At 38.8% G+C, this 19,046-nt stretch overlaps 1 protein-coding gene across 2 annotated transcripts in view; it reads left to right on the top strand.

The window, feature by feature from the left end:
• The window catches only part of ZGRF1 (zinc finger GRF-type containing 1), an 829,426-nt gene that overhangs the window by 737,596 nt on the left and 72,784 nt on the right, over positions 1-19,046 (top strand). For both annotated transcript variants that reach the window (XM_078676730.1, XM_078676729.1), the window contains exons 26-27: positions 1,845-1,968; positions 4,659-4,835. In XM_078676730.1, the coding sequence (XP_078532856.1) occupies positions 1,845-1,968; positions 4,659-4,835 (301 nt within the window). The remainder of the gene's footprint in view (positions 1-1,844; positions 1,969-4,658; positions 4,836-19,046) is intronic.

Here is a 19,046-nt window from a genome sequence, read left to right as displayed (position 1 = left end):
TAAGAGAACTTGGTAAAAGAAACTCTTTTAATAAATAATATTTTTAATGCATTTCCTTGTTGTAGTACAGGTACTATAATTGGCCAGTAGGGTCTGGGGTCTTTTGATTGAATGTGTATAGCTGGTGAACTGTGTCGTGTAAGAGATACGTAAGAGGACTAGGAGTTATTGTGAATTTTCTGATCTTGCCAAGAGAATCTCGCAATTTTTATTTACCTGTGGTACTCCTTCTCTTGGTCAGTGGGCTTGCTCCCTTTTTTTCAAAGCAAAATCAATATGACTACCCCAGAACCTCTCGTCAGAACACTCCTGGACCTGAGAAGATTCAAAAGAAGCACTGATCTGCCTGAAGAAGGGAGGTTGGGTCTGATTGACTTCAACCCAGGCTCCAAAAGTGGCCCAGTGGATGACCTTCTGTTTGAGCTACAAGGACACAACAAGCTTCCAAATGCCGCTCCTGCTTTCCGGCAGATCAGACCCAACCGGGTCTGACCTGGTCCTCCCTGCTGGACCCTGTGGGAGTGAGTCCTGATCCCTAAGTGTTGTCCTCACGGTCCTGGACCCTTGGCTGTAGTCAGAGTGCACTTCTCTCTGCTTCACTGAATGTGTCACCAGATCTGACGCAGGGCCTCACACCAAGCACCATGCAGCTCCTAATCGATGATGACACTGAATGTGATACAGAATCTCGCATTGCAGCACAGTTCAGCTCCTGATCTCTGGCTTCAATTGACGTGATGGAAAGCCTCACAGTGCAGTAACATGCAGCACCCACACCAAGGTCAGAAGGTACAACTCCAAACAGGCAAAACCTGGTTCTGTATCCGTCCCATGCTCCATCATGGTTGGCCTTAACTTTTGACTTTGTCCCGGTCTGGCGTGATCAGATCCCCACAGTTGTCAGGTGGCTCCTTTTATGCTATTTTTAGCCTTAAACTTTAAGAATTTCCTAACTTCTGTTGTACTGGTAGTTTTTGGGGGAGTTTTGGTGTCATTTTAGTTATTACAATTTACTCTATTTTTCTAAATTGGTTTGGGATGGTGTTTGTGTTATCTTTGAGTACCTCATAAATATATTACACATTACCTCTCGGTTAAGACTGACTGCTTTTGTGCCAAGCTACCATAAAGTTTTGCACAGGTTTATTTAGTGAATTTTGTGGATCTCCCTGACTGGGATTGTGATTATTATTTGACGTGGGTTCTCCCCCCCTTCAACCAATAAACCAAGTTTTTATACTTTCTTTTCCTCACTCTCCGATATATGCCCTTCTCGCTCTTATTCTGGGTCCAAGCTTGATGAGTACAGGTTGCCATAAATGAGTACCGGTGCCCACCACCTGGAACCACTCCTACATTTTCTGCCCTGGTTTCTAGCAAGTCTGGTGGTGTTTGTGGAAATTTCTTCCATGGCATGTAGTTAATCCTAATTAGTCAGACATTAGTGCTGTTTGGGGTTTAATAGTGACCCATTGAAGAAGATTTCAGGAATTGAAAGAGGACTTATACCTATTGTCAGTCTTTGCCACTGACCTGTGGTATTTCCTGTAAAAGAATTAGTAATTTAGGGTCCATTTAGACTTTATTATTTCAGATGCGAGGGCATTTTCTTTGCAAATAAATAATTTCAGTTTACATGAGTACCTCCATTTCTCTTTGGAATACATTTTAAATCATCAATACGGCTACTAAAGTGGAAGGGTGCAACAGAACATATAAAGCCATTCAATTTCAAATGGAAAGTGCATTTGAGTGATTTTTTGTGATTCCAATTGGTTGCTTGCATCTCTTTCTCTGATATCCAAACCAGCAATGTATTCAATTATGTTGATTATTCTTTGTAGATTTGAGTGTGAAAAGCTGCTTCTGGTTGGAGACCCTAAGCAACTTCCGCCTACGATTCAAGGCTCCGACTGTGCTCATGAAAAGGGGCTAGAACAAACTCTTTTTGACCGACTTTGCTTGATGGTACGTACCTACATATGTAGCCTGCATAGATTTTGTAGATTGCTTTTTGGTTTATGTTATAGATGCTTTATTTCTAAAAAGACATCAGATGTAAGGGCTTTTCAATGAGAGTATATACTGTAGTCCTAATAGACATGCACATGGTTCAAGCCATGAAATGCCTTTTTTACTGGTGACCTCTTTATTTTGATTCCTTTAGCTAATTCCAGCACTTATTATGTTTGTGAGATTTTGCCACGTATGATTAAAGCATTATCGCGCATAAAATGCAAGAAAAGTATATGGCTCCATCATCAAGTCCCACATAAGGCTACAGTAGTATGGACTTCCTCAGTGATGGCTACCAAAGCTATGCCATCAAGGCCTACAAAAATTCAGAGAGGCATGATTTGACAGATACAAAGACATCAGTAATTGGGGCATTACCTTTTCATCCTTATCCTCATCCCAGTAGTAATTATCTGAAGATTTACCCAAGCTTCTAGTGCCAGCTTTAGTCCAATCACACTAACAAGCGTGAATCTTTAGATTTGCTGTCCACATGGTTTACTCGTCACTACATTAAACAGGAGTTACAGCAGCCAGAATACTGGTGCCAGATCCCCTATCTTTGGAATCCATGACTTCCAATCTGTGATTGGAGACAAATATAGAATGTCAATTCTATGTGGCTGTCTTTCATAAATATAGCATGGAAGCACCATGGGCCTCCACCTAAGTGTTGGCATGCCCCTTCTAGACAAAACAGAATACTAATCCGCATCTTCTTATGGGCCAAGGACTATGCCATGGAAATTGCTGATATGATATAATTGCAGTTGGCCTAACACCCTTCCATACAGGGTGGAATTTTCCCCTGCATACACCCATCAAATAGGATGCCACATCTGAGCTTGATGTTGTACCAGGTTCTGACATGTGGCGGGCATCTGAGACTTTTGATAACTTATCAAGAGCCCAAACTCGATTAATCGCTGACAGTCTACTTCTATATGTGCCACAGCCAGGTCCGGTGACCATACATGGAGCAGCAAATCATTTGAGTAAGGGTGGACATTTATCTCCAGATCATACTCACAGAGTCACTAGTTGGATCATCCACTAAGGCCTCGGAAGTGCAGCCTACCAGATTAAACCACTACGGCTCTACTAGTTTCCCTGGGGTGGGGGAGAGCAAATACCTGATTGGTTATATGATTGAAAAGTTTTAGTACAGATGTCTTCTTCATCTCCTTCCATTCGCAAAGCTTTTGTCTTGCTTGTTCACAAAACTACACCAACAGATTATGACTCATGCTAGGGGCCTCCTTGAGTGATGGTCTTCCCAGTAGACCCTAAAGTATATCCATTACCACAGTCACACCCTCTTTAGAGATGTGGTTACCAATGAGACCAATATTATCAGAGCCCTACCCCTATTATCATGTTCGAGAGAGGTCGATGATTGTGGTGAATAAGGTTACGCTCTCCATCCTTCTGTTTATATCCTTCATTTTTAGAATAGTAGACCTAGTCTTACAAGCCATTCTTCACAATTTGGTTTGAGGCAAAATTGCAAGGGAGGAGAGGATCCTCTCTCCCTGCTACCAGCAGCATTAGCACTTTTATATTTCCTTCTATTCTGAGAAGGCAAATGTGCTCTCTTTTTTTTAATATATTAACATCGCCCAATTCCAAACTCAGTATACTGAACCAACCACCCAAACAGTGGCAATTAACTATCCAGAAGTGAATGAGGTAGAGGAACTATGCTTCTTTCTGAATTTAAAATGCTGCTATCGGTCAGACATCTAATTTGTATACTTTTCATGTTTGTGCCTCCAGGACAGTACATGAATCTCACTCCACAGTGGTCAGCTTATTACAAGAGGGCAAATTGCCTCCCATTTCAGCCCATACCAAAATGATGATACCCTGATGTTAGTGTAATTCAGGGGTCATGTAAAAAGGCAAGCCCCCATCTAACATGGCTGATCTAGCTCCATCCTCTGCATAAATGCATGCGGGCAATGAACAGGCCACGGACAACTGTCAGACTTTTAAAGCAATCCTACTATTCAACAGACATCGCAAGTTTGCAAAGGCCAAGCAGCAATAAACATTCTCACCTATAATTAGTCAAGCAAAGAAAACCAACATAAGTAAAAAAAAAAAAATCTGAGGAGAAGGTTAGCTCTCCAGTCCACCATCTTGGAGAGAAAACAAGTTACTTACAGTCTGTGAGTTGAAGATAGAGGTATCTTTCAGAAGACAGGCAAAACTGGAGGAGTCCATAGTGCAGTGATACTGGATGGGGAGGGGGTATATGTTTTATATTTTTTTATTTGTATATCTAGTTGGATGCTTGTCTTGGTGGTTGTATCACTTATGGAACAGGGAAGTATTTTGGCTTGCTAAACTTGACAGTTGGACTGTGAATACATCATCTATAATGTTAAGCAAAGTGTTATGTCTGGTTGAGTTTTCAGAAAATCGTAAATGGAGCAGTCAATAGTTTTACAACTGAACAGGCAGCAGCAGCTCTACACTGTATGTGGCTTGATAGCCTATTTCATCTTAATATACTATGCTGTACAGTGCAAGTGCTATCTGATGCTGGTCTGAGTTGCTCCACTCACAAAGTTGTTACTATGTATTTACTCTGTTATTTGCAGTGCAGTTAATATTTTAATGCCATGTTCCTTCCACAGGGTCATAAAGCACTGCTACTCAGGACCCAGTACCGATGCCATCCTGCGATTAGTGCCATAGTCAATGATCTGTTCTACGAAGGAAACCTAGTGGATGGAGTAACGGCAGAAGACAGGCACCCTTTACTGGACTGGTTACCTACTTTGTGCTTTTACAATGTGAAAGGGACCGAGCAGGTATTACACTAAACACTGTGGGCCAAATTCACAAACTGCGTTCTGTAGTAAGTAAGTAGTACTACAATAGTAATACTTATGGTGATATGAAATATACAAGCCTACAAGCATTCACCTCCTCTCCCTATCTTTTTCATGGGGAGATCCTCATACGTGTAAGTTTACTACTTAGTAGAAAACAATGTGGAAGGTACCAGGGGAGTGGCTGGAAAAAGGAGCATGCTTACATATAAATAAGAGGGGTTTATGGAGGGAAATACACCCACCCACAAAAGAGTAAACCTAGTACTAGTCACTGCACTTCTAAAGTTACTACATCTAAAAAGTACCCGAAACAGTAGCTCAGAGCTGGAGTCCATCCAGCACAAAACATCACCATCCAATGGTATTGCAACACCCTTCCACAGAAAATAATGGACGTAGGGACTTGAAATAAAATAAAACCCCATAGTAAAAAATGTTAAATTAGAAGAAATAAAAATAAATAAATATATATATATATATATATATATATATATATATATATATATATTTATTTATTTATTTTTTATTATTTATTTATGTATTTATTAATATACACACATATATCCTAGTGGAAGTTGTCACTAGGTAGTTATAGTTAGGTCAGCTGTCCCATAGGAAAAACGTTTTCTGTGTTGCTAATAACTTTGCTGCCGTTTGATAAAATCTCCACAAAGCCTTCTAAAAAGATGCTACATTTTGATTGACTAGTTTGTGCTTGGAACATTTTGGGTGATTTGTCAAGCAGGGGGCCGAGAAAAAAGGGGGTCCCAAAACCCAGAATTCCCCTGCATTTTCCATAGACTTTAGACAAGGCTATAGCAAGAACTGCTTAACAGAATTACACCACATTTGACAGGAAGCAAGATCTTGGTCCGCAGATTGTGCTTTTTGTGTTTTGTTGTAAATCTGTTCAGTAGTTTTGGAGCAATTAATGCTCAAAACTTTGTGTATATCAATCCGCAAAGAATCTGCGGAGCTGACCGTTCTCATGCTCAGATCTGTTGTTTGGCTGCCACAACATCAGCAAGAATGTAATGGCAGCAAACCTAGGACTTGGTACTCAGCCCTGGGAAAAACATAAACAAAGATAAAGATATCCGGGGACAGGGTAATGGATACCCTGACCTCTAGGCCTTTGTTTTTTATTCTATATATATATATATATATATATATACGAAAACTCCTTGCAGCTGCTTCGTACCTTCGCAGGACGCAGAACAGAAAGAGCACGAACCTACAAGCTTTAAAATGCCTTCAGTTACAGGTAAATGCTGGCAGCCATGACGCCTTTCATCCCTGCTACGGCCTTCAGTTTATTTGCCTTCAGTTACAGGTAAATGCTGGCAGCCATGACGCGTTTCATCCCTGCTCTATATATATATATATATATATTCATATAGGCTCCACGGAGCCGAAACGTCATGCGACTTACTTTGCCTCAATAAATTGATAAAGCACAGAAACTGGTCCGTGTCCGTGAAGTCTTTTGCTGGCAGGGCGGAGCCTGCTCTTTGCCTGCATCGAGACGCGGTATTACGCGATATATATATATATTCACTGAAAAAAACATTGGTTATACACCATATATAGTTAGGAATTAGCATTTAAAAAACCTTATTTTACTCACACAAAACCATTGAAATTCCATATATAGTTAGTTGTACTAACTATATATCGCGCACCCGCAATCCACTGCTGATCATGTCACATATTACATCATTCATGACATGGTCAGTGACATCACTGATGACATCACTGATGACATCTCAAATGACATCACTGATGACATCTCAAATGACATCACTGATGACATCACTGGTGACATCTCATTTGACATCACTGATCACATCACTGATGATATCATTCATGTGATAATACGATGAAGCTCTTCAGACTCTAATATAACCTTAGATACACTCAGTGTAAACAGACACTCACAGACTATCACTCATCCATGGAGTTACTCACACACCTAGTCAGTCATGCAAAGAATCAATCACACCTCCATTTCCTCAACTATACAGTTATACACACCTTACTTATTCAAACATATACTAACACATATTTACTCTCTTATACAATCCCTGATACAAGTTCACAATGATCCACACAGCCACTCACACATTCACTGGCTCTTTTGCACAGTTATTTATATATGTCAACTCTCACATGTACTGTGTTTTACATATGTACTTACTTTGACATGTAGCACTGAGATATCCATTCACTCACCAATACACTCATGCACACAGTCAACCGCCCATACAGCTGTTTCCACATGCACTTTTGAACCCATACATCTAGTGAATCAACTGCTCACACATCTATGCACAGAGTCATACACCTCCCAGCCACCCATACACACTCTCAGTCTCCCATACAAATACTTGGGCAACCAATCAATAACCCATATAGTTAATCATATAGCTAAAGATCAACACATGCAGCAGTTTATAGAACAACAGACATAATGATGCACAAATTGAGACAGTTTAGTCACTAACCCATGCACTCAGTGAGACACATTTAATCACTCACTCATACAGTCAGTCATGCACCTACTAAATCCTTCATCCAGACATTTATACATCCACTCATTCTTAAATATGTAAGACATATTTTAACTTTACAGAAAAATACAGTCACTGGATGTTGTCATCAGTGATGTCATCAGTGATGTCATTTGAGATGTCATCAGTGATGTCATCAGTGATGTCACTGACCATGTCATGAATGATGTAATATGTGACATGATCAGCAGTGGATTGCGGGTGCGCGATATATAGTTAGTACAACTAACTATATATGGAATTTCAATGGTTTTGTGTGAGTAAAATAAGGTTTTTTAAATGCTAATTCCTAACTATATATGGTGTATAACCAATGGTTTTTTCAGTGAATTTTCAAGGTTTTGTAAATGCTAATTCCTAACTATATATGGTCTATAACCTATGGTTTTTTCAGTGAATTTCATTGGTTTTTTAAAAGCTAATATCTATAGCTGTAAAATGTATTCTTCTTTAAATCCAAAAATATATTTTATATGTTTATTAATAATTTTTTTTTTAATTTTTTCTTTTTGTTTCGCTCCCGGTCCGCGAACCGGAAAGCTTTCCGTTAGCTCAAATTGATGCCGCGACCCGGTCCGCGAACCGGTAAACGTTCCGTTTCCGCAACTGCCGCTTTAGAAATCAACATCGTGACGCGTCGCGAAAGCGCGACGTATCGCGTTGCCGCGTAATGCGTCTTATGACGTACCGCGTTAGCGCACCCGGAAGTGCCCCGGGGCGCGGACCGAGGCGCGAAACGCAGCTGTCCGGAAGCGATGCGCGACGTATCGCGTTGCCGCGTAATGCGTCTTGTGACGTACCGCGTTAGCGCACCCGGAAGTGCTCCGGGGCGCGGACCGAGGCGCGAAGCGCAGCGACCCGGAAGCTAACCGGGGCGCGTTCCGCAGCGCGTAACATGAGCGTGAGAGGTCATGGGACTTGTTAATAAAACTTTTCATTGGTTCATTTCACTTTTGGTTTCATAATCATGTAAGGCTAGGTCAGGTGACCTAAAAATAACACTTTTCATTGGTTGAGAACTATTGTTTTCCCAAATGATGAAAACCCCTCCTTCTTTCCTCACTCTGACTTTCATCATTGTGAGAGGAAGACCTTTATTAATACTTCAGAAATGGCTTCAGTAGTTGCTTCAGCTGGTGCACCCCCACCACCACCTCCACCTCCTCATGGGAAGAGAGGACCACCTCCCCAGGTCATGACCAACACAGAGGAGGAAGAGGAAGAAATGGAGGAAGAGGAGGGAGAAGAACCACAGTTCTTAGAAGAGGTGCCCCGGGTTTCCCATAAGAAAGCCAGTTTCATCTGGCAGTTTTATTCAATCCCTCCAGGCCAAAAAAAAGTGAATGCGAGGTATGTCACCTGCCTCATCTGCAAAGATAAATTATCAAGAGGGACGGATAAGAAGTATAGTTATGGGAACTATACTATGCATAGGCACATGACCAGGAAGCATCCACTTAATTACAGCCGGGCGGAAATACGGGATTTGGAGGAAAATCCAACATCAACTCCTGTGGCCAGATCAAGATCAACAATATCATTGACACCAGCAGAGGCACGGGAAACTGTGCCAAACATACAAGAGAATTTTGGCCACATGAAACATACTTGTATGCACTGTGGTGCATTGATAGCATGTGGTAATATGAGTATAAATGCTATCAACCTGGCTTATGAACATCATAATTGCCCTAACCGCCCCCAGTAATTTTTTTTTTGCTCCTGTTGAGCCCTTTTCAATGCCTGTTTTTTGTTGTTTCCCCCCCCCCAAAAAAACCAAAAAAAAATATAAAATCGTTCAAAAAATACAAAAAAAACAAAAAATAAAAAAAATACAAAAAAATATAAAACAACAAAAATATTTTTAAAAAAAGTTCTTTTCAGAACTACCTCCCCTTTCAAAAAAAATTGCTAGAATGTTTAGCACTCTGGCAAGCTCTATTTCTTTTGGTTCGCTTCCCGGTTAGCTTCCCGGTACGCGGACCGGGAGCTAACCAAAAAAAAAAAAAAAAAAAAAAAGAGTAAGTATAAGGAAAGTAAACAGAGAGTGATGTTAAAAGAAAGACAGCTATAGGGAGTAAAGAAGAGATACTGTTTAATAGATCTATTTACCGAAGAAAAGACGGAAGAGGGTATAATTGTGAAAAACAAAATAGATAAGGAAGTGAAAGAAAAAAAAAGAGAGTATAACATTAACAAAGAAGAGTTTCTTGGAGAATGTGAGTGAATGTTCAAAATAAGATTAAAACATGGGGAATAACAGAGAGAAAAAATAGAAAACAGAAAACAAAAAATAACAGAAAAAGATTAATTGAAACAGCAAAGAAATGTAAGTAACATAGAGCCATATCATCAACATAGGCAATAAAAGTTTTGCAGCTTTTATTGGCAGAAATGTGTCGCTAAAGCCGCTTTTGCGGCAGAAAACTGCCGCTAAAACCACTTTTGCACCAGTTTTCTGCCAATAAAAACAGCAATAATTTTATTGGCTGTGTTCATAATATGCCCCTTAGTGTGCTTCAACTACACAGAGAAAGCATTATGAACAAATAGTGATAGAGTGATCAGTCAAAGACACTAAGAGTAATAGAGACGGAGTGAGTGAACAAGAGTGAGGAACTATGAGAAGAGAGGGACTGAGAAAAAGAGTGGAAGGAGTTGAGTAAGTAGGTAATAGAGAAAGGAATGAGGGAAGTAGCAAAGGCAGGAAACTGAGGGTTAAAGAAATGAAGCAGTGGAACTAATAGAAGTTAAATGTGATAGAAATGTAACGAAAAGAGTACAAAACATTTACCTTATAATTGTCGTTAAATTACTCACTTTTTGTTTTTATACTTTCAATCTGTGAAAGAGAGAACAAACATTTGAAAAATATTAAAACATGTATTTAAAAATTACAAAAGACAAGGGAAAAGATTGAAGGACAAACAGTTTTTCAACAACTTTGACACTTACAGAAGCTTCTGCTTCTCCAGGCCCCTTACACAGTCCTAAAGATATACATTTTAAACTAACAGTATCTTGATGCAGATGAAGTGAGGCCTATCTTAAAACATGGTGCATCTTTTGCATTGCTGTTGTCTCAGAAAAGTGTCGCAAGACACTAACATTTTAAATGATTGCTTCAGGATGCCAATAAGATGTGTCCTATCCAGAGGTTTGTTTGAGGTGAGGCCTACTCAGGGTTGCAGATGAAATTTCGAGTTGTTGAAGAGAATAGAGGACATAATACATGTGAAGGTCTACCAATGAAGTGAGTCATGTCCACTGCACTCTTGAACAAAGGCCAAACCTCCTCTGTTTCCCTGGACAGACCTAAACTTGATCTGCACAATGTGATTCGTAATGATAGGAAACACAGGTGATGTAATTGAAATACGTGCAATTTCTTTTGCTCATTTCACAATCACATCACTTGTGTTTCCTTTGCTTAGGTATCTCATTGTGCAGATGTAGTCCAGCATATGAAAGAGTACGCAGAAGTGCAGCACTGCATGCAACAACTTTGACACTTACAGAAGCCTCACCTTCTCCATGCCTCCTACACAGTTCTACATATACATCATAAATGCAAACAGTACAGAATTAATTATACATGTTAAATGGTTTATTTTTGCTGTTCTCAGAATGTATCAAAATTCACTAAAAACAGTGACTTGAAGGTATTCATCATATAACAGCGGGGAAAAAAAAACACAATCAAAATGATTGTGTTTAAAAAACCCATACAACATAGCAAATCAGAATTCAGAACTCCTTAAAGTTAACTTACTTTCCATGACGTTAAAGGATGTCCTATGAACAGCTTACACTCTGTTGTGCTGTTATTACTTTCAGCCCGCCACTTTCTGAAAGAAAACCTCCATCGTTTTTAAAAACATGTTACATGCAATAAATGACTTCTTGCTCTCTACCACAAGTTTCCACAAAGCCAAATCTTGTCAGAGCCATTTATAACTCTTGGATTTCTTGTAAGCCAATCCCGTCATTTGGCATTTCTGCAACTTTCAGAATTAAAATGTTGAAGATCATTTTCACAATCCTGGAATAGTAATATCTTCCCCTTCTTGCTCAGTCATGTTCTACATTTCCTATGACACTGATACTGCTTACTATGAAGCAGACTTACACTACCTCTATGACTACTACAATTATTTAATTCTCTACATCACTTTTAATCACAAAGCAATGTAAAACAGTAGACAGCATTGCAGACTTACATTCCCTCTACTCTATGTTTTGATTGGCTGCTTCAATTAGCTTATAAAAAGAAATAGTTTTTCTGAACTCATTCAAAGTGCACTTATTTCTCTATGACGTCCAGTCTTATGGTTAGAAGTTATGTCTCTGAACTACACTTATCCTCAAGGCCAAATCGTGTAGGAGCCATTAGAACTTCTTGAAATTCCACAGAGCACATCCCGAGATTCTTTCCCTAAAATTTTGGTTTTAAAAACACCAGGTAAGAGTTTTTAAGGTCATACGGCAATTTTTTTTTGAAAATTAAAACAGAATCATTGCAAAATGACCAGCCATTTCTAGACTTTAAATAAGCTGTGTAATGTCCTGATGTTATTGAAGGACCGTCATGATATATAATTGCTGCAGTTACAAAAGTCCTTCCTGATATTGACAACTGCGAAGCCACAAAATCTTTAATTAAAGTTGTCAATTTTGTTCAATCAGGCCTACATCGTTGGAACATTAAAATGACATACTGGCCATATGTTCGTATAAATAATGTGGACATCATTTCAGATTTACATTGGCTACACTCCATGTTGTGATCAGCTGCTTTTACTAGCTTATTAAAGGAGACTGATTTACTGTCTGGCAAAGTTAAATATATAAATCTTTCTGAGTCTACACTAGTAGTACTTGATACCATACAGTTCTCGCAGTCATGCTGCCATTGATAAGAAAGCCCAAACAGCTGATCTACATCTACACCTTCAGCATGCAATACATCAAGCATATACATTAAAAACTCCTGACAATCTTGCTGAATATTTTGAGAGAATTGTGTTTGGCCTGAACATCTGTCTAACAGATTTCGAATTTCAGACACACTTTCTATGTTTGTTCTATCAGTGCTATATTTCTCTAACACAGAATTTAACAAACTGCAAAATCTTTGATCAGAATTGACCATAATCTCTTCTTTTACATTTTCTAGAGAAAACAAAACATTAACCACTACATTAGCATAGCAGTTGACACCAGAACTGTTTTCAAATTGAAAACCAACAACATCTTCAACAGAATCCTTTTTGTTTCTGCTTATAATTTCAGGTTCATCGACTTTTCGTCTTTTTGCTACAACCTCCCCAGTATTGGTTACATTTCTTCGTTTCCGGCCTACCACACATTTCTCAAACAAAGGATATTGAGGCAAATGTGGCGCATACTCTCTTCTTAACCTATTGTATTCCTTAACACAATCTAGATCCGCACAAATGCTTGTGACATCACACTCAATCAAGTACAATCCCGATAAAGTTCTAACTCGTGACAATGCCACATATGCCATACCCTCCTTGAACACAGAACTGCCAATATTCACCAATGCACTGTCTACACTTAAACCTTGCGATTTATGGATTGTCACCGCATATGCCAAGCAAACAGGAAACTGCTTACGGCGAACATATAAGTCTTTTACAAGCAAAAATCTAGCAGAGCATCGACCAATTAGCTGTACTTCCTCAATGCCATCAAATTTAATTTTTAAAAATTCAATTCCATCTCTATTTCTGTATTTTACTAAATCAACAACATTACCCATTGATACATTTACCAGACCTCTTTCAACATGTAAATTCCTTCTTAAAATTATACGGCAGTTCAAGCACACATTCAGAGTCTTTTCAAAACCTGCAGTTTTAGATATACTCTTCTCTAATGAATCCAATTTTGTTTTCAGATTCTCAGACAAAATAATTGTTGATCCCATATGCTCTACTCTGTCAATAGCTTCCAGTTTCACAATCTCTTGCTTTTCTAAATGCAACACTTTGTTGTTGAATTTGGCACATTCTGCAAGAGTTGGCATCAAACATATTCCAGATTTCTTCTCAGTAATTTTCTGAAAAATATTCTCAGGCACAACATCTTGTTCTGGATATAAATTTGACAGTAATCGTGCATGTAAAGCTTCTTTCCCATGCTCGGTCACTTTTCCAATTCTAACATCTTCTAGAATAGTCTTGTAAACTTCATCCTTCGCCTGACGCATATTTTCATGCAGTTCAGCATAATTGAAGTTTAACCATATATTGACGTTGCCAATGCTGCCTAGGCACTTCCTGGTATCTTCATGCGTGAGCATTTTGAACACAGGTTGCCCTTTCACTGGTGTCAGCTGCAGAAGATCTCCGAAAACAATGATGTGTTTGCCACCAAATAACACATCATACTCTGTTTTGAGAACTTCTTGCATTCTCAAATGCACAAAGGCAAGCATGACATTGGAAACCATGCTTACTTCGTCAATGATAAGAAGTTTCATTTTCCTCAAGATTCTTGAAACTTCAAAACAAGCATCTCCAGATAGCTTGTGATATTGTAATTTGTTGTCATGCTCCACTGGCAGCATCAGTAAATGATGTAAAGTAATCCCTTTAATGTTATGTGCTGCCAGTCCAGTTGGAGCGGTGACAACACAAGACAGCGATGACTCTGTCCTTTCCTGCAAATAGCATGAAATTGCTTTAATGAGGAAACTTTTTCCAGTTCCCGCTTCTCCACTCACGTACAGTTGGACAGGCTTCAACGACGTACATGAGCACTCTTTCTTGTCATGACTTAATCCATGATCAATTTGCATGGTAACTTCGTCATATATTTTCCTCTGCTCAACGTTGAGTTGTCTTTCCAACTCTTCTAAGTTAACCGCATCCTCCTGAGCATGTGCCATGGCTCTTTCCACTTCATTCATAGCAGTGGCAGCTTCATTTTCGATAACAGGTCCTCCTAGTGGATCCTGACTCAATGAAGCAGAACTCTGACTGTCCTGAGAACTGTCTCTGGCAATCTCGGCTGCAATCATTGCTTCCTGCTCAATTTCCGCATTCAACATTTGTACATATTTGGGAAAAGCAGGACATTCTATGGTCTCCTTGGCGGCATTGAAAGAGTCTTCGTAACAGAGAAAATCTCCAAGCAGTTCCTCTTCTGCACGCCAAGGCTTGAAAAGTTGCAAAAGTGCTAAATAGAAAAACTCCTTTTTTTCAGGAGATTCGCCACTCAATTTTCGATGGTTTACCAAGTGGCATTTTCTTTGCTTGACCAGACATCCCTCACTTCCTATTACAGCATACACTCCTTTCTCAGTATCTTCTTTGATGTTCCTCTTGAATATGTCATTTTGAAGAACCTCATACAGACAAACATTCTCGAGGTGAATGCTTCGATTTGGATAATATGTATCCAACATGTTGGTCTTCAAAATGTCGGTACTGTTTGGCTCCTTTTCCGCCAAATACTCAATTTCCCGCACAGGTTTGAGAACTCGATTACGCGTTGCAGCAAGACCAAGACTCGCCCAAATGATACTCCTGGACTTGGCATAGAGACTTGCTGAAGACAACCGGTCAGAACATTCGTACGCTCTGATTTCTCGATGCGACAACATCTTCAGACTGAAACTGTACAACTTCTTGCTGAGGCTCTTTTCATGGGAAATGTCCTCCCACATATCCTTCAATTCTGTCTTCTCTTTTTTGGTGATGTAAGACGTCACATACCGAGCCACAGCCATACAGTTATCAGCCACAAACTGTATATCCATGTTAGCATTCCACATGGACAAAATCACCGGGTTGTAGTCGTTGATGTACTTGGACTCTTCGTTCCTCTTCAAATTGTATGTGTTTTTAGGTGATTTCTTCATCACATTATGTCGCAGCGAAGACATCAAACTGTTTACTCTTCCTTTAGAAATCACCGGTCGTGGAAAACGGAAACGACATTTGGTGTAGAGCTTGTCCTTGTTTCGGAATTTACGACGACAGTACTTTCCACATCGATGGCTTTGGAAACGCAGAACTTTTTCTCTTAGGCTTTTCTTGTCCTTTGCGTTTGGAACAGCACACGTAGAATACTGTTGTATAAAACTCATCACTGAGTCTTCTGGATCCGTTCCAAATTTAGGTGCATCCTTGATCCACAGCAACATATGTATATGAGGAGCACCTCTTGCTTGGTACTCCTTTCTCCAGAAGAAATCCAACACCTCTCCAAGAGGTGGATTCTTCTTATTCATGATGAAAGACATCATAGCTTCAAATCTATGATTGAAGTACCTACATACATTGACTGGATCCAAAGAGCACAGTTCTCCGGGTGTCTTGAATTCGATGTTTTCTACGTTAGCATTTGCCTCTCGTAGAAATTCAAGTAAGTCTTCCCAGCCATACTCAGCACAGCTCAGAGTGAGGAACCATGTGGGAGTACCTAAGTTCCTCAGCATACATTTTAAATCACCATGACGACGGTACCAGTACTCATTAGTACCACGCTGACACGCCATGAGATTAATCAGGTGAGAATCCAAAATACTGTCTTGGACATTGACTTTATCCATAAAGTCACTTGCCGAGATGTTTTGCATGTGTATACCACTTTTCAAGATGTGGTTCACTGCATATGACAGTCCAGACAGATCGCTTTCAAACAGGAGATGAAACAAATAAGGAATGCATTGTCGAAACCTAGCATCTCCTGCATACAATCGCAAAGTCCGGTATTCAGAAGCAGGAATTTGATGAGGTCGCTCATCATATCTTCCTCCCTGACCTGTTGGAAAAAGCTGTGGGAAACACCGAGCTTCCAAACTTTCCTCCCAAACACTAATGGGACTCCCTTTGGCTTGTTTCATTTGAAACAACTCAATAGCATTCCCCATGACTTCCTTGGAATGCAAAGGATGAACACTATAATGTTCATATATTTCTTCACTAGTAGAAGTTTCTACTTTCTCAATTTGACCAGCACACAAATCGCTATCCTCTTCCTCACTTACTTCCTCTTCTGCAACATATACATTCTTATAGTATTTATTATTTTTTTTCAAATACAATGTTGCCTTTTTAACTTTCCTAACATCTACTAAATCTTGCCATATTTTCTTATTCTTTGTCGGAACCCCATTAACTAAGATAACCAGAGGTTCCTCTTCCACTTTTTCTACTCCAATTGTGTTAATGTTTTTCTTCAAATCTAGAGGCAAATAAACAACTCTTCCCTTTAATCCTCTCTGTAAATCTGATGGAGGCAATTTCCCTGTCTTTGGCTCCATTCTTACAATAGCCTGAAAGGGATGGATACTTTGAATCAAAATAGATTCATAAGTATTTAAATCCTTCAATTCAGAAGGAATCTCAACCAATTCCAGATTATTATGAACTGCTCTAGCAGGCATCTGGTTTTGATTTAATTTGCAACAACAATAAGTACACACACGTTGATCCGATCCCAAATCAAAACAATTTTCTACCATCAAGTATGTTGCGAAATCCTTCCATTCACTATTATTTTCCCTTTCACTTTTTGCATATAAATCCACTAACTTAGTCTGATTCTTATAATAAGTGCGTCGACAACACACACAAGTGAAATTTGGCCTCTCACTTGATTTGACCTGAAACGTGGCAATTTCCCTCTGGAAATTATCTGTACTGGAAACCTGTACACTATCTTCCACATTACCCGCTTCTTCTTGGTCAATTTCAACATTCTCCTCTTTACTTCCAAAGTAACAAAACTCAATTTCTTCACATATATTCTTCACATCTATTTCAGAACCATGCAAAAGAGCAGCACATAATTTTTTAAGCATAATTGCTGGACTCTTAGCATAATACAACATTCTAACTAATTTCCTCACTTTATTATGATGCACTGCTAGCATCCTGAAATGATGAAAAACACTCTGGCATACTCTCCTGGAAAGACAAGCCAGTGAATGACCATGCAAACCTGTCACTTCTCTCACTCTGCAAGGATCTAATTCTTGCAACAACCTTATTTTCTGCTTCAAACTTTTCTTATTAAATGACCGTACAAAATCACAAAGCAAATTGATGGAATCCTGTCGCACACTGCAAATACTACTACACTTCCAGGTGTACACAGGACCCTTAGCACGTCTTCCTAAAACCTCATTACCTAACACCTCTTCTGCCTCTGTTGTCACAAGTTTTTCTTTTTCAACTGGACAACCATCTTTCACTTCATAAGCACGACCACTGGTGTCAACTGCATGCACCAAATCATTATCCTGGAAATAACTCTCCTCATTAAAAAATGCCTCACAGCTTGAACTATGCATCCATTCTCCAGAAAAAACTTCACAAAAATTACTACGATTAACTATTCTCTTCCATCTACTATTTCTTTTGAAATCATAAATTGCCTTGTTTAGCTTCCTAATTCTATTGATTATCAAAATAAATAACTTACGTTTAATTTCAAATGCCTGATCAATAACTTTCTCAACTTTTTTTTTTCTCTTATAAAAAACCACTTTCTGTTGACCTTTCTTAATATTTTTTAACAAATTGCCAATTATCCTGTTGCGGAACATTCGTTTACGAATGTCCCTAAACTGTTGTTTCCTTCTACTATCATGCACAGAGTTATCTCTTGCTCTAGCAGTAACATTTTTGATTGGCCTTTCCTTTCCATTTGAATTGCTTCTCTTTTTCTGGACTGAAACATTTTCTGTAGTAATATTTTTTTTACTGCAAATATTTCTTATGAATGTTTTTGTACTCTTACCCGGTGCTTTCTTGTTGACTTGACAAATCTTTTTGTTAGAGGACTGCTGCTTTTTTTCAATCACCTGCTGTCTTTGACGTTTTGCAGCCTTTCTCAGTCTTTCTTTCGTTGGCATGGCGAAATGTTGAAATGATCTGCAGTTGAATCTGTGGTAAAATATATTAAAAAATGTTATTAACCACTATTACCCAACAGTACATCAATAACAGTAATCAAAAACTTAAAACACTACTTTACATTTTTACATATAAGATTTTTTAGTGCATGGCAATTTTAGAATACAGAAATAGCAGAAAAGAAATGGAATTTATATTCATGTTACCTGTGCTATCTTATATGTGAATCTGATCTAATTTTATGAGCATATTTTAATATTTTATTGAAGACACTACACATAACCTGTTTTTGAAGGTGTCTTTATTTTTAAATTAAACTTTTTATTTATTATAAATTTTTAAAATAAATGTTTATAGTTCCATAGGCTCAAGCAGGTCAGCTTCCCACCCTATGTCATATAATTCGGACAAATCTGCATCCTCATCACGTTCTTCTTCATCCTCAGGATTTAAATCATCCAAGGGATCAACATCCACTGATGTTTCAATTACAAGTTCAATGATGAGGTCAAAATCAACTGATTGCAGATTATCGCTCATGTTGATGTTGTCTTTATCTTTAAAGAAAGATAACAACAATGAGATGTTGCAGAGTAAGAGACAAATCTCAGAGATTATAATAGTAAAATTGTTTAACAAGAGTAACATTTTGCAGCTATTATTTAGCCATGTCCAGCGATGCTGAGCAGGTGAAGCCTATGTCTAATTTTTCAGTGAACAGG

The sequence above is a fragment of the Lissotriton helveticus genome, chromosome 2_1 (genome assembly GCF_964261635.1).
Source record: "Lissotriton helveticus chromosome 2_1, aLisHel1.1, whole genome shotgun sequence".
In the NCBI taxonomy this organism is placed as follows: domain Eukaryota; kingdom Metazoa; phylum Chordata; class Amphibia; order Caudata; family Salamandridae; genus Lissotriton; species Lissotriton helveticus.
The sequence above is the reverse complement of the archived record's forward strand: the minus strand, read 5'-3'. Positions and strand labels throughout refer to the sequence as shown.